Source organism: Capricornis sumatraensis, chromosome 11, assembly GCF_032405125.1.
Source record: "Capricornis sumatraensis isolate serow.1 chromosome 11, serow.2, whole genome shotgun sequence".
Classification (NCBI taxonomy): domain Eukaryota; kingdom Metazoa; phylum Chordata; class Mammalia; order Artiodactyla; family Bovidae; genus Capricornis; species Capricornis sumatraensis.
In genome coordinates, this window is record NC_091079.1 from 35,737,519 (window position 1) to 35,752,925 (window position 15,407).

Here is a 15,407-nt window from a genome sequence, read left to right on the forward strand (position 1 = left end):
CCTCCGCCGAGTTCAGCGAGCCGGAATTATCTAAGAAAAAGGAGTAAGCAGTCTCCTGTCACTGTCGCGTCGGGTCCCTGATACCGTCGGTGTGGGTTCTGCTCAAATTCGGCCCAAAGCCCTCCGCGCTACGGAGAGGAAAGTTTCGAGCCCGCCGTGGTAGGGTGGCGGCGTAGGAGGGACTGGCGGCGGAGGGATTCCGGGCGCGCGCGCTGCGGCCGGCGGCGCGGCGCGAGTGGCGCCAGAATTCGGAGCGCGGAAGCGCCCGAGCGGCTGTTTCCCAAACTCTGCTGCGTCTCCCGCCGCGGACGGCAGGGCGAGAAGGGAGAGAAGATGGTGGTCCTTCGCAGCAGCCTAGAGCTGCAGAGCCACCCCGCCGCTTCGGCCACGGACTCTCTGGACCTGTCCAGCGAATTCCTCAGTTTGGAGCAGATCGGCCGGAGGCGGCTCCGCTCGGCCGGCGCCGCTGAGCAGTCCTCCGTCACCGCGGCCGCCTCGGGCGTGAGTACCGGCCTGGGCGGGCCCCTGGGGCCGGGCTTTGGGGACTGCCCGCTGCCCACTGCCCGGCAGGGCCTTGCGAGATGGGGGTGGACGGTGGGATCCGAGTGACAGTTGGCTGGGGGTGGGGCAGAGGAGAGGGGGTGTAGGTTGGGAGAAGTATTTGTCGAGGACGCGTAAAATGGAAGGCTTCTCAGGATCGGAGCCCGAAGAGGGGTGTGAGTCTGGTGGAGAGAAGAGCTGATTGTTGAGAGGGTGTGTTAACCTGGTTTGACCCAAGAGGAAACCGGAGGTCTCCGCAGCCGAAGTGCAGTTCGGGGCCCCACCTTGGTTAGCGGCTTGCCCCGCCCCCCACCTCGCACACCTCCGGAACCGATGGCCCAGGCTGCCGCCCCAGGTTCGCAGCGATCGCGAGCCACGCGCGTTTACCGAGCGCTTACTTGTGTGCATAACGAGTGTCGCCGCGAGTGGATAGAAAGATTGTGACTCAGGTTCCCTGACCTGGCGTTTACGATCCAGAGAAGTTCGGTAATCCGAACGCCGTGAATAACACCAGGTTGCATAACGTGGAGGGATGGAGGGCGACGTTTCATTTACGTCTTCTTTACTTAAGCCTCATAACAGCACCGTGAGAATGGATAGTTACGTATCTTACCGATGAGAAAAAACGACTCGGGAAGTGGTAGATCGAAAGTTGGAACTTGGATCTTCCGCTTCCACAACCCGTTCCCTTTCCCTTATTTTCATGTTAACAGCTATAAACAAGGTCTGTAGGTTTCCATGGAGGTGGAGCGGTATAGTCGTCTTGAAAGAAGTTCTTCTAGGTCTGATGTACAGATGGGATGGTTGATTGGTAGGTTTAATTAAGTCGGAGGGAGAGAGTCCCTCCACCTCCCCTCCGCCACCCCCAGCTGCTGAGAGACAGATGGAGGAGACCGCGTTCACAAAATGTTACAGTAATTGAGGAAGCAACAGTACATAGCAAAGTTAAGGCAGCAGAAAGTAGTCTAGTTTTGTTGAAGCGAAGGGTAGGCATGGGGGTGGGAAAAACAGGACGGGAGATAGGGTTAGAACTGGTAAGTCAGACTAAAGCTGAGGGGAGGTGTGTATGGTGGGAGAGAGTGAAAAACATAGGTAAGGGAGAGATCGGGATATGAAATTGTCAGAATCTCTTGTCGAGGCCTCGTCAGAATTACTTCTTAACCGAGGGGAATGAAAGAGCCCATTCAGTCTCTGACATTGTGATTCTGAATTGAAAAAACAAATAATTTCCTGACTTTCAGGATCTGTTTCCCAGTCACAGGCTGAAGTTGTTGGAGATCTAGGGAGGCTGGACACTTCTTCAGTGAACTCTGTCACTTATTAACCTTTATTCAGAAGAACTAATTTCAGTAAATATTGAGTGTTTATTATCTTCAGGACAGTGCCAGTTCCTGTGACCGTAATGATGTATTGAGTAGACTTCCCTGGTGGCTCAGACGGTAAAGCGTCTGCCTACAACGTGGAAGACCTGGGTTTGATCCCTGGGGTCAGGAAGATCCTCTGGAGGAGGAAATGGAGACCCACTCCAGTATTCTTGCCTGGAAAATCGCATGGACAGAGGAGCCTGGTAGACTACAGTCCATGGGGTTGCAAAGACTTATTAATCTTTGTTCAGAAGAACTAATTAATTTCAGTAAATATTGAGTGTTTATTATCTTCAGGACAGTGCCAGTTCCTGTGACCGTAATGATGTATTGAGTAGTGGTTAAGTAATATAGGCACTTAAAACAACTGTTAGTTCTTCCTGTGATAAACTATAATGGAAAAGAATATAAAAAAGGATGTGTATGTTTATGTGTAACTGAGTCACTTTGCTTTGTAGCAGTAATTAACACAGCGCTGTAAATCAACTATACTTAAGCTATTAAGAAATTAATTTAAAAAAACTGTTCTGAACATCAGCTTACCAGTATCAGCAGGTTTCTGTACTTTTTGAAAGGGGGTGAAACCCACCACATGGATAATGAGAATTAAATGTGATCATGCACGTAAGGCGATTACGTGGACACTTGGCTGATATATAGGACTCAGTTATTGTCAACTGTTAAGACCTCAGTCAACTTTAATGGGCACTTTTTTTTTCCTTGAGGTTTCTGAGGCTGAAAACCTTAGAGTCATCCTTTACTCTTTTGTCAGTTCCTATTAGCAAATTCTGTTGGCTTCACTTTCAAAATATATTCAGAATCTGACTACTACTCAGCTGCCCCAGTGTTGCCTTGCTGATTCAAGCTGTTATCTCTTGCCTGGATTATTAAAATAGATTTTTTGTTGTTGTTGTTACATTGGCTGGCTTGTGGCGTCTTAGAACCAGGGATTGAAACTAGGCCCTTGGCATGGAGTCCTAACCACTGCACCACCAGTGAATTCCCATGGGCTATTAACATAGATTCTTGACTAGCCTCCCTATTTGCCACCCTTACATATAATGCCCTCCTCCCTTGAAAGTCTGAGTTCTCAGTATAGCTTACAGAGGGATCTTTTTAAAAGTCATAACAGTTGATCACTCTGCTCAAAAATCGCTATCTAAATAAAGTTAAAGTTGAGAAACAGCCGTATACATCCTTGCTCCCTTCCCTTTATGATGACATCCTCTTCCATTCTTCCTTTTGAAAAACCCAGTCTATTCCAGCCACTTTGGCCCAGCTGCTCATTGAATCCCAGAGCCTTTGCACTTGCTCTACCTTCAGTTGGGAATACTCTTTCCCTGGATATCTACATCAGATATTCCTTTACCTTTTACATTTTTTAAAATTAAAAGCAACAACAACAACTCAGAACTCATAGTACTTAATGTGTTCCAAGAATCTTACAAATATTAACTCACTCCTCATAACTTAATAAGATAGGCATCCTTGTTTAGCAGGTAAGAGGACTGCGGCACAGACTTTAAATAACTTGCTCAGTTCACCTTTATATGAAGAAGTAGCGCTGCAAGTCCTGTGTAGGAGAACCTGGATGAAGTAGCTTGTTTGAAGTGTTTGCTAACTACCTTGTCCTAACAACCCTACTGAAAATTGCAAACTGCTCATTGTCAGGCTGCTCTGCTCTGTTTTATGTTCCCTAGCATTTACCACCTTCTAAATATTGTATAATTTCCTACTTTTAAAATATTCTTCTCTCTCCCCAAATCAGAATGGAACTCCATAGGGATTTGGATTTTGAACTTTTGTTCAGCAGCATATACTCCTAGCACCTAGAGCATATTAGCTGCACAGTGAATATTTTGTTGATTGTCTTGCTGTATAATTGGTATGTGGTGGTCGAGCAGCTAGCACTCGGCTGGTTGTCGAAGGGTAGAAAAGATATTTTTTTCCCAGCTAGGATTTCCAGTAGGGGTTATTACACCGTTTTGAGACATAGTATTCCTCTGTAGGATAGATTGTAACTAGAGGGTTATTTAGTGAGCATGGGATTGGGTCTTGAGGGGTAATATATTCATGCTGAGGAAGTTTACCAATACAAAAAAATGAAACATACCGTTGTGATTGGAATATTTTCTAATTACAGGACTTTACATTCAGTGGATTTGATTTGATTATAGCTTGCTTTTTACATCAGTCATGCATTTCAGAAACTTCCTTGATCCACTCATTGTACTTGAATATTTCTTAGTCTCATTCATGCTTTTATTGACAGCATTTCTTGGAGTAGATTTCTCTTTGAAGATGGTTGGATTTATTCATATTCGTTAACTTGTATTTTTCTTCATCTGATCTTGGAGGTTGACCTCCAGATTCTAAAGATAAAGTTACCTGTTAACCACATTTTGCTTTTACGTTTTGAATATGATCTCACTCAACTGGGTTTAAGGATTTTTTTCCCCCTGACCTGTATGGGTTCCCAGAAAATATTTTGTTGTTGTTTTAAATCTGTTTCTTTGATTTTATTTTCTTAAACTTTGTAAGTTTAGCTGCCCCTTTCTTTTGGAGTCAGGCTAGCCATTGTCCTTCTGGGCTTTCACAGAGCTGAGTCTCTTCAATTCGTTAAAGTTAGGGTTGTTTTTCATGCTGAAGAGACATTTAAGGATGGGTAGTAGGGTTAGGTTGTGTTTGTGTACATTTTATTCTGTATGTTATTAGGTAAAATAAACACACTGTAGTATGTAGAAGGTACTGGGTTTTTTTTTTTTTTTTCATTGTACATTTATTTAGAAGTCTGGAAAGATAACCCAAACTTGACACTGATACATACAACCCATGGGAGATTTTTTAAAACTTGAAACATATCACAACATAATGAGAAATGCACAGCTCAGTGAAGTATCTCAAAGCATGGATAGATTCTGACATGTAGTGGTGAATATTACTCACTGGAGTTGGCTGTTCTGCATTTGTGAGAGTTTACTTGTTTTGTAACAATGATAGATAGTCCGTTTTTATAGGTTTGTTTTGGGCTGGCTCTTGATTTTAGGCTTAGAAGTTACAACTTTTAGATCAGGGATCTGATAAAATAGTGTTTAAGATGGATTATAGACAACAAATCTGGGAGTCTGAAGACCAGTTAAAAGATTATAATATTGGTAGCTGCTAGGTTTATAGCACTTGCTGAGTGCCAGGTTTCCCCTGTAAAGTAACTGTTAAACAGTTTGTTAAATAGATTCATGTAATGGCTGGATTACTATTTATTCATCTAAAAAGATTTTTAGAATAATACTTCATGACTTGGGAAAATGATCGTATCACTAGAAAAAAGTTACAAAGCATAAATAATATTAGCTCAATTTTAAAATTGTATGAATGTGTATGCATAGGAAAAGAATGGTTTGTGTATTCAAAGGTTAACCCATTTCTATCTGTGGATAACTGAAATTGAAGGTGATAGTTTTATAGTTGTACATTTCTTAATTTTTCCATTTGTAATGGGCACACATTACTTTTATTTTTATATTGCTTTTATAAAGAACATTTTTGAAAGTTATATTTTTAAATTCCCTAGTGTATGCCCGGGTACAGTTGATTCTCAAAACACTGGTTTTTTCCTCCATGCTGTTGAGAGCCTTTCTTGATGCTTAGTACTTACTTAGGGACAATGAACTAAGCCAATCTCTGCAAATCACAGATTTACTTAGACTGCTTAAAGGTTAAGTCTTCTGAGTTTCTCAGGGAATCTTTTTTCCCAGTATTGAGCACTCCCCTCCTTTTTTTCTGTAGAAACCTTTTTTTTTTTAAATTCCCAGAAATATGGTGACATTTACTTTTTTTATTGTAATAAAATATAAATAACAAAATTTATCATTTTAGCCATTTTAAATATATAGTTTTATAACATTACGTACATAAACATTATTCAGTAACCCATCACCACTCAATCTCCAGAATTTTTCTTCTTCCGAAACAAACTCTGTGCTTATTAAATATTAACCCTCTCTGGAGTTCCCTGGTGGTCCAGTGGTTTGAACTCAGCGCTTTCACTGCAGTGGCCCAGGTTGAATTCCTGGTTCAGAGAACTGAGATCCTGCCCAAGTGGCCAGAAGATCACGCACACATACTCTAACTCTCCATTTTCCATTTGCCCCCGGCAAGGAGCCTCATAAGAGGAAACCTACAATATTTGTTCTTTTGTGACTGGCTTATTTCACTTAGCATAATATATTCATTCATGTTATTTCATTGTGTTAAAATTTTCTTTATTTTTGACTATATAACATTTCATTGTGTGTACTATATATTGTTTTAATCCACTCATTTGTTGATGAACTCTGCTTTCACCTTTTGGCTATTGTGAATATGCTGCTATGGACAGGAGTGTTCAGATACCTCTTCAGGCCCGTTTTCACTTTTTTTGAGTATTATGCCCAAAAGCAGCATTGCTGGATGATGTGGTAATTCTGTGTTTAATTTTTTTTGAAGAATTGCCGTATTAGTTTCCACAGTATACACAGGGGTTCCAGTTTCTTCACTTTCTTGCCAACACTTACTTTCTCTCTCTCTCTCTTTTTTTTTTTTTTTTCTGGTAATAGCCTTCCTACTTAGCAGCAGCAGCAGCAGCCTTCCTAATTGGTGTGATCCCCCGTTGGGTTTGATTTCCATTTCATTATGACTAGTTATGTTCAGCATCTTTTCATGTGTATATGGGCTATTTGTGTATATTCTTTGAAGAAATGTCCATCCAAGTCCCTTACCTGTTTTTAACTTTTTATTGTTGTGACAGTATAGAATTTCTTTATATATTGTGGGTATCAGTCCTTTGTCGTTGTCAAATACATGATTTTCAGATACGTTCTCTAGTTCCAGGGGTTTCCATTTTACTTCATTGATAATGTCCTTTGTACAAAAGTTTTTTTAATTTTGATGAAGTCCAACTTATCTTTTTCTTTTGTTATCTGTGCTTTTGATGTCCTAAGAAATTGTTGTCAAATCCAATATCATGAAAGTTTTCCCTGTGTTTTCTTCTGAGTTTTTAAATTTTTTTAGCTTTATAATCTCTTACATTTTTAAGCTGCCATCTAAGGTCCTCCCCATCCACTACATCAGTTTAAATAGTTACAAAGGAGATAATTTCTGTCATTTTTTTAAAATTGACATTAAAAAATAAAACTATTGTATCACACTTTTATAAGTAACCCCTGGAATCTAAAAATCGTAGTTATTTGATACCTGTCTTGAAACATTAAAAAGTTAACACATGAACAAGCTCTTTTAGCAGCCAGAAATTTTACCTTGATTGTTTTCTCTTTTAATTTTTATTTCCCTTCCACTTAACTAACAGCATTTTATCTTGATATATTTTCATGCTTGAAAGTCGTTTGTTAATTATCCTTTCATACTTGTAAAACAAAATTTGGATTTTTTCCACTTTTCCGTGACAGAGCTCCAAGAAATAAAATTTTTGTGCATTGAATTATCATAATTATTAGTATTCAAGTTATCAAAACAACCAAAAATATTTTTTATTAAAATGATTAAACATAGGAAGTAATATTTTATGAGGATTTCATGTGGTTGAAGTCTCCCTACCCACCCAGTTAGCTTATGTATCTGTGGATAGATCTTATTTATTGTTGAGGACAGTGTTTTGGCATCTTGTTTCATTCGTTTTGTAAAGGTAAGTGCTGAGAAACATTGTTCATATAAATAAATAGATAGTAATGAAAGGAGTTTTGTTTGCAGTGCTACTCAGTTTTTCTGGCTTATGTGCAGAAAATCACTTGCCAAACATTTTTAATGGTCTCTTAGCTTGATTAGGTCTCCTTTCAATTTTGTTAAAAGCAAAGATTTGGAACCATCTAACAAAGGAAAGGATTTGTTGCCTAGCATAGTCATTCATTTTCTTAACACCTACATTAGTGTTTTTCTATGTTTGGCTCTTGGAAGATTTTTAATGCCTTGAAGCAGCCCATAGTAGTAAGATTCAGAATGAGTGAGAGAGATGACTTTCTTTTGTGAAACGGGAGAAAGGTAAATTTAAGAGGATGCCTTGTGTTAGGGTGTCTTCTTAGATCCATTTTAAGGAAAAGTACATATGGAAGTTGAGAGACTGAAGATAGATACCCTTAAACAATATTTTTTTGGAGTCTTATGTTACACCACATCCATATCAGATGTAGGTATTCATTTTAAAAATAATGCACTTATCTAAATGCATAGGTGTTCTTTTTTCAGACATCTTGAAATACGGGCACATTGATAAAAGTGTGTAACTCAGACGTGTCACTTAATATCTTATAAAGAACTTAATTTTTAACTTGTCCTCTCATGCCTTTAAGAGCATGTCAGTTTCTTACACAGGTCCTTATGATATAAATATTCTTACTTGTGAGCCAATCAAATGTTCTTCCTGAAACAAAATTAAATGACAAAATATCCTAGTAAAACATAATGAAATGACCAGATAAAGCCAGGCTAAGAAGCATAGGGGGAATGATGTTTCGTTTAAAAAAATAAATGCCTGTTTTTCTAAAATTATAAATTTTTAGAGTAGTAAAATTTAGGATTATAGAGTTACTAGGTAAATTTGCTTCTCTTCTAATGTAAAAATATCCTTTATGTGATTTCTAAGAGGCATGTATGAAATCTTGAACACTTTATGACAGAACCTCTGTAGCTTATAAAGCCAACCCACTAACTTAGAGTCTCTCTTGAGCAAAAACAAAGTTACCTGGCGCTCTATGGCTTTTACAAGAAGTTAATATATTAAATGGAGAAGGAAATGGCAGCCCACTCCAGTATTCTTGCCTGGAGAACCTCATGGACAGAGGAGCCTGGACGGTCCATGGGAGTCATAAAGAGTCGGACACGACTTAATAACTGAACAACTAACATGTTTAAACAGTCTTTAAATTCATTTTTACGTTATCTGACTGAAACTGTGTGAGATAGTAATGACTCCTTTTTGTCATTGAAGCCAAAATTGCTTCTGAAGCCAAAAGTTCTGATTGTCTAGTTATTTTAAAGTTGCCACCAGTGGTTCCATGGTTTGTGTGTGTATCTTTCTAATTTCTGTAGTCTTAAAAAAGAGTACTTACTGTTATGAACTAGTACAACTTTTTATCAGTGGCAGAAAATTTCACTCTAGACTACTGTTATCAAATAGAACTATAAACCATTAATAAATCTTAAATTAGCCACCTTATAAGACATTATTCATACTTATCATAAAATGATTATTCTAAATATTAGCTATTTTAGTTTCTTGTAGAGATGCAAAAATAATACTGTACCAAAAGCAGTTGTTACAAACTTTTTAATCAGAGAGAAGTCTTAGGAGTTTAACTGGAATATTTGACTAAAGAAAAAAACTTAAATGGCTTTTTAAATTTTTTCTTTTGAAGGATGGGTCTTCAGTTAAGGAAGTTGAAACCTACCACCAGACACGTACTTTAAGGTCCTTGAGGAAAAATGCACAGAATTCTTCAGATTCTAGTTTGGATAAGAATACGGTGATAACGGAGAAACATGCTAATGGCAGACATTTTACAAGGTAATACAAGATGCTTGAATGTTAATTCAAAATAATTTTAAAGTATTAATTTAGGATTTGCATTTAATTTTTAAGTGTGTTCTTAACTGATCAAGAGTTCAAGTTATAAAATGAAATTTATTTGAAATGAAATTGTACTAAATGAATATTATTGAATTAAAAATTAAATATGTACTAGGTTTGTTACTTTCTTATTCAAAGGCAGTATCTATTATGTGTGTGAGTACAGCTGACAAGGTTGGTTGATAAAGAATCAGTTCTGGGTACTAGAGTAATCTAAAGAGACTTTATGACTGTAACTTGCTTATGATATATGCTTCTGATTCAGAGCCTATGCTTTGCATGCTAAGTTGCTTCAGTCACCTCTGACTCTTTACGATCATTTGGAGCCCACCAGGCTCTTCTGTCCATAAAATTCTCCAGACAAGATCCGAGGGATCTTCCCAACCCAAGAGTTACACCTGGTCTCTTACAACTCCTGCATTGGCAGGCAAGTTCTTTACCGCTAGCGCCACCTGGGAAGCATGTGTAAAAAGGTTTTATTCGAGATAGTATTTGTATTTCTGATTGCTTGCTGTCAAGTTTTTCATCATTTCAAAGTCATTTATGAATATCTGTTGGTATGCTTCTAAAACTCTTCACAGAGGAGGCAGAACATGTTTTTCCTTTATTTTTGGTTTTTGATTTGTTCAGTGGGACTAGGTGGCTTTATACATATTTAAATATTTCTCAGGAACCCTGAGGTAGATAGCATGAATCCCATTTTAATACTCAAGGAATTAGTTTCAGTGAGTTAGGAAGTATATACTTTATGGAGCTTGAGTTTACTTGGCCCAGGCAAAATTTAAATCTAACTTTAATTAGATCAGAACCTTCACTTTTCTCCCCATTTTGGTGGGCTTAATACAAATGGGGGGGAGGTGCCAATTAGAATAAAATTTGTTTTGATGAAATAATTATTTTTACATTAATTCTTCTCATAAAAGATGTAAGCCCATTTACTCTCAAGTAGAATTTTTTTATTCTTCTATTGTGTAACAGATTCTCCAGATAAGTGAGGTTGTACCCTTTTAAGTTTGTTTCTTTGTTACTGTTATTTTTCAATTATTTACTTGGTCTATTATTATATATATTTAAATCTGCATCTTACTTCATCTACTGTTCATGGAATTGAAGAAGGAAATGATAACCCACTCCAGTATTCTTGCCTGGAAAATTCCATGGACAGAAGTGCCTGGTGGCCTACAGTCCATGGGGTCACAAAGACTTGGACATGACTGAGCACATTCATGGAATACCTACTACTGTATTTCATGGAATCCAAGGTAGCAACAATTGAAACATACATTATTTTATGAGACAGTAAGAAAGGAAAAAACACTGAAAATTAAAACTATGACATACCATTAGTTATAATATACATCCCAATTTGGGGGATGTTAAAATGGGGGGGTTACAGTTTTTAGAATCATTGAAACACAATTTAAGTTACCCCACTATTTCTAAAATTTGTCTTCTTAAAGTTGGGAGGAGAGGGTCCATAAATTCTCAATGAGAATTTAAAGATTTCTTTCATGATCTGAAGAAAAAAATAAATATTCTAAATCATCTAACTTGCTGCCTTATAGAGAATAGCCATACGATTTCAGGCTCTACATTTATGTTTACAATTGGCACCAAGTAAATTGGGGATGGGGGATGGGGGAGCCCGGTGGGCTGCCGTCTGTGGGGTCGCACAGAGTCTGACACGACTGAAGCGACTTAGCAGCAGCAGCAGCAGCAGTAGTAGTACTGCTTTAGTTATCTCAAGGTCATGAGATAAGAACCCAGTCTGACCTTGATACATAAACGACGCATCTGCTTCTAAGAGAAAGCTATGTGATGTGATGTCATACATGCTGTTCAGATGAAGGTTTAGAGCCCTTTAGATAAGAGAAGAGGATGAATTGAGTCATCCAGATACACAACAAGCATGATAGGTAACATGCTAAACTCAAGAGAAACCCATAGCAATCTGAATTACATTCACGCAGCAAATAGAATTTGTGTCAGGAAACCTCCAGTGTATTCTGTTAATATTTTTGTTGATGGTTGTTTTTATAGTTTTATTTGTATAAAACTTAAATGAATCTATATCTAGTTTGGGTTGTACATAATCATAAAAAATTCAATATAGGAAATCCTCAAAATCTTTATAAGGCTTTATATGTTACTCAAGTTTGTAAAACATTGTGCTTGGTGTTAAAGGAATGTATTAAAATAAATGCTGTTTTAATCTTGATTTAAAGATGAGTGACTTGGTGTTTTTAAATTAGAATTTTCCTAAAATATATTGAATTCCTTTCTTTTTATTATTTTAAAATAACCATTGAAATATAATTTACATACCATAAAATTCATGATTTTTCAGTGTAATTCATTGGTTTTAGAATATTTAGTGGTACTGTGCAAGTGTTGCTATCTAATTTCAAGACATTTTCTTCACCCTAAAAAGAAACCCAATGCCCATTATCCCTCCCTCCCCAGCCCTTTGGGAACTGCAAATCTACTTTCTATCTCTATTTAGATTTCTAAATCTACTTTCTATCTATTTGCCTAATCTGGACATTTATACAAGCAGAATCATACAATGGCCTTTTGTGTCTGCCTTTTTTTACTTGATACAGTGTTTTGAAGGTTTATCTATATTGTAGTGTCTATTAGCACTTCATTTTGTTCTCAAATAAGATTTCATTATATGAATATTTTGTTTATCCACTCATTAGTTGATGAACATTTGAATTATTTACCCTTTTGGATTATTTTGAATGATACGAACACTGATGTACAGATATTTATATAGACATAGAGTTTTGGTTTTTGGGTATATGCCTTGAAGTGAATTATTGGGTTGAATGGTAACTGTTTTAATGTTGAACTGCCAAACTATTGTCCATAGCAGCTGTACCATTTTATATTCTCACCAGCACTGTATGAGGATCCGACTTTGTCTACATCCTCACTAACACTTGTCATAGTTTGTCTCTTTGATTTTAGCCATTTTAGCAGGTATGAAGTATCTCGTGGTTCTGACTTGCCTGCCTTTGATGGTTAATAATGTTGAATAATTTTTCTTGTGCTTGTTGGCTGGCTCTTTATATGTTTCCTGTGGAGGATAATTCCTATCTTTAAAAGAATTCCCTGTATTCAGATCATTGTTGCAAAGGCTGTAATTTAGATAGATAACATCAGGATCTGTTTGTACAAGACTTACATAACATGGCCTATAGTATTTTTGAATTCTGCTTTATCTAGTTTTCCTATTTCTTACCAGGATGACTGTTTGCTATTTCCAGTTTGCTGATTATAATAATTTTTTTTACGTCTTTCTGTGTGTTTTTACCCACTAACCCTTTGTTTTCAGTCTGTTTGGACTCAAAGACCAGGGAACCAAGGTTGTTAGAATAATATGGAAAGATTTGAGTAACTGTGACTTGAGGGAAGACTATATATTTGTTTGGTCCTAAAGTTCTTAACTAGGGTCCATTAATAGTGTTTGTTCAGGTGGCATATGAAAACTCTGAAATAATGTTTTAAACTTACATGTGTATATGCAGTTTTCTAGGGAGAAAAGACCCATAGCTTTCATCATATTCTCCGGAGTTGACTAAAGTCCAGACACCTGTTTTTGTAAATAGTTCCACTGGAACACAGCCATGCCCATTCATTCTGTCTAGGGCTGCATTCCTACTTCAGTGAGTAGTTATGACAGAAACTGTACAGCTGACAAGCCAAAAATATTTATTATCTAGCTGTTTAAGAAAAGGTATAGCAACCCCTGCAAGTAGGAAATTGCTTCCCTTCCTCTACAGACAAAAAAGAAAAAAGACACTGCTTTAGTCTTTGTATCCCTAGCATCTATTAGGGGGGCCTTGTTTGTGGAAGTGTAGACCTACATGGTATGGAGAGAGGGGCTCTTCCATGAGGAGACTCTATGAACCTGTCAACAAACTAGCCCTTGATCTGTAGATGGATTGCTGAAGAGTGTTTCTTTTTGTTCTTCATTCTTAAAGCATGTTCCAAAAGAGTTAAGGAAGTGTAATGATGACTTATATTGTTATGAAGATATGCATGAGTTAGCTGGATAGATGGTTTAGAATAAGATGGTTTCATTTTAAAGTGTCGTATTTGAAATTCCAAGGGTATAACCAGCCCACTTGCAAAGAGCTTGATTTATAGGTTGATTAATGAAAGTGAAAGTCACATTGTCCCATTCTGTCTGACTCTTTGAGACCCCATGGACTATACAGTCCATAGAATTCTCCAGGCCAGAATACTAGAGTGGGAAGCCTTTCCCTTCTTCAGGGGATCTTCCCAACCCAGTGATCAAACCCAGGTCTCCCGCATTGCAGGCAGATTCTTTATCAACTGAGCCACAAGGGAAGCCCAAGAATACTGGAATGGGTAGCCTTTCCCTTCTCCAGGGGTTCTTCCTGACCTGGGAAATGAACCAGGGTCTCCTGCATTACAGGTGGATTCTTTACCAACTGAGCTATCAGGGAATATATACCCTATCCAGGTATGGAAAATTGAATCCCTAAAAATAATGAATGAATGAGACATACTTTGTTTGCTTCAATGGGTTTGGGGAAAAATGAGAGGAAGATACTTTTTTAAAAAGCCTTTGGAAGGTGTTCTTTCCAATCCAGCAGATTCTGTATGTCAGTTTGTAGATGGGATATGATTCACAAATGTGACTGTTCTACCTGTGAATGATAATGCATGTCATGTGAAGATTGTAGCCAGCACATGTTCTTAGAGGAAAATTAACATGTCACTAATTTCTATGATGTGTTCTTAGGTCCTCAAGGATGTGGGACCACTATATTCTTGTTGTATAAAACACCTTGTCTTCTCTTTGCCCACTACTCAGTTCAGTTATACCTAAATACTTAGGATAAGGATTTCATTTCATGTTTTAAGTAAGATACTGTGGTTTGATTAATTTTGTTTAGCTAAGACTTAATGCATACAGTTGACCCTCTGTATCCACTGATTCTGCGTGTGCAGTTTCAATCAACTGGGTCAAAAATATTTTCCAACCAAAAATTCCAGAAAGTTCCAAAAAGCAAAACTTGAATTTACCACTCACTAACAACAGTTTGTTGTGATCCACACAGTCAAAGGCTTTGGTGTGGTCAATAAAGCAGAAGTAGATGTATTTCTGGAACTCTTGTTTTTTCTATGAGCCAATGGATGTCGGCAATTTAATCTCTGATTCCTCTGCCGTTTCTAAATCCGGCTTGAACATCTGGACGTTCTTGGTTCACAAACTGTTGAAGCCTTGCTTGGAGAATTTTGAGGATTACTTTGCTAGTGTGTAAGATGACTGCAGCTGTGAAGTAGTTTGAATTCTTTGGCACTGCCTTTGTTTGGGATTGGAATGAAAACTGACCTTTTCCAGTCCTGTGGCCACTGCTGAGTTTTCCAAATGTGTTGGCATATTGAGTGCAGCACTTTCACAGCATCATCTTTTATGATTTGAAATAGCTCAACTGGAATTCCATCACCTCCACTAGCTTTGTTCGTCTTGATGCTTCCTAAGGCCCACTTGACTTTGCATTGTAGGATGTCTGGCTCTAGGAGAGTGATCACACAATCATGGTTATCTGGGTCGTTGTAATCTTTCTTGTATAGTTCCTCTATATTCTTGCCACCTCTTCTTAGTATCTTCTGCTTCTGTTAGGTCCGTGCCATTTCTTTCCTTTATTGTGCCCATCTTTGCGTGACGTGTTCCCTTGATATCTCCAGTCCCTTGGACTGCAAGGAGATCAAACCAGTCAATCCTAAAGGAAATCAGTCCTAAATATTCATTGGGAGGACTGATGCTGAAGCTCCAATACTTTGGCCACCTGATGGGAAGAACTGACTCCTTGGAAAAGACCCTGATGCTGGGAAAGATTGAATGC

General features: G+C 38.0%; 1 protein-coding gene across 1 annotated transcript in view; it reads left to right on the plus strand.

Moving 5' to 3' along the window:
• Positions 1-333: 333 nt before the first annotated feature.
• Positions 334-15,407, plus strand: part of ATAD2 (ATPase family AAA domain containing 2) — a 66,603-nt gene continuing 51,529 nt past the window's right edge. The window contains exons 1-2 of the mRNA XM_068983602.1: positions 334-501; positions 9,311-9,459. Of these exons, the coding sequence (XP_068839703.1) occupies positions 334-501; positions 9,311-9,459 (317 nt within the window). The remainder of the gene's footprint in view (positions 502-9,310; positions 9,460-15,407) is intronic.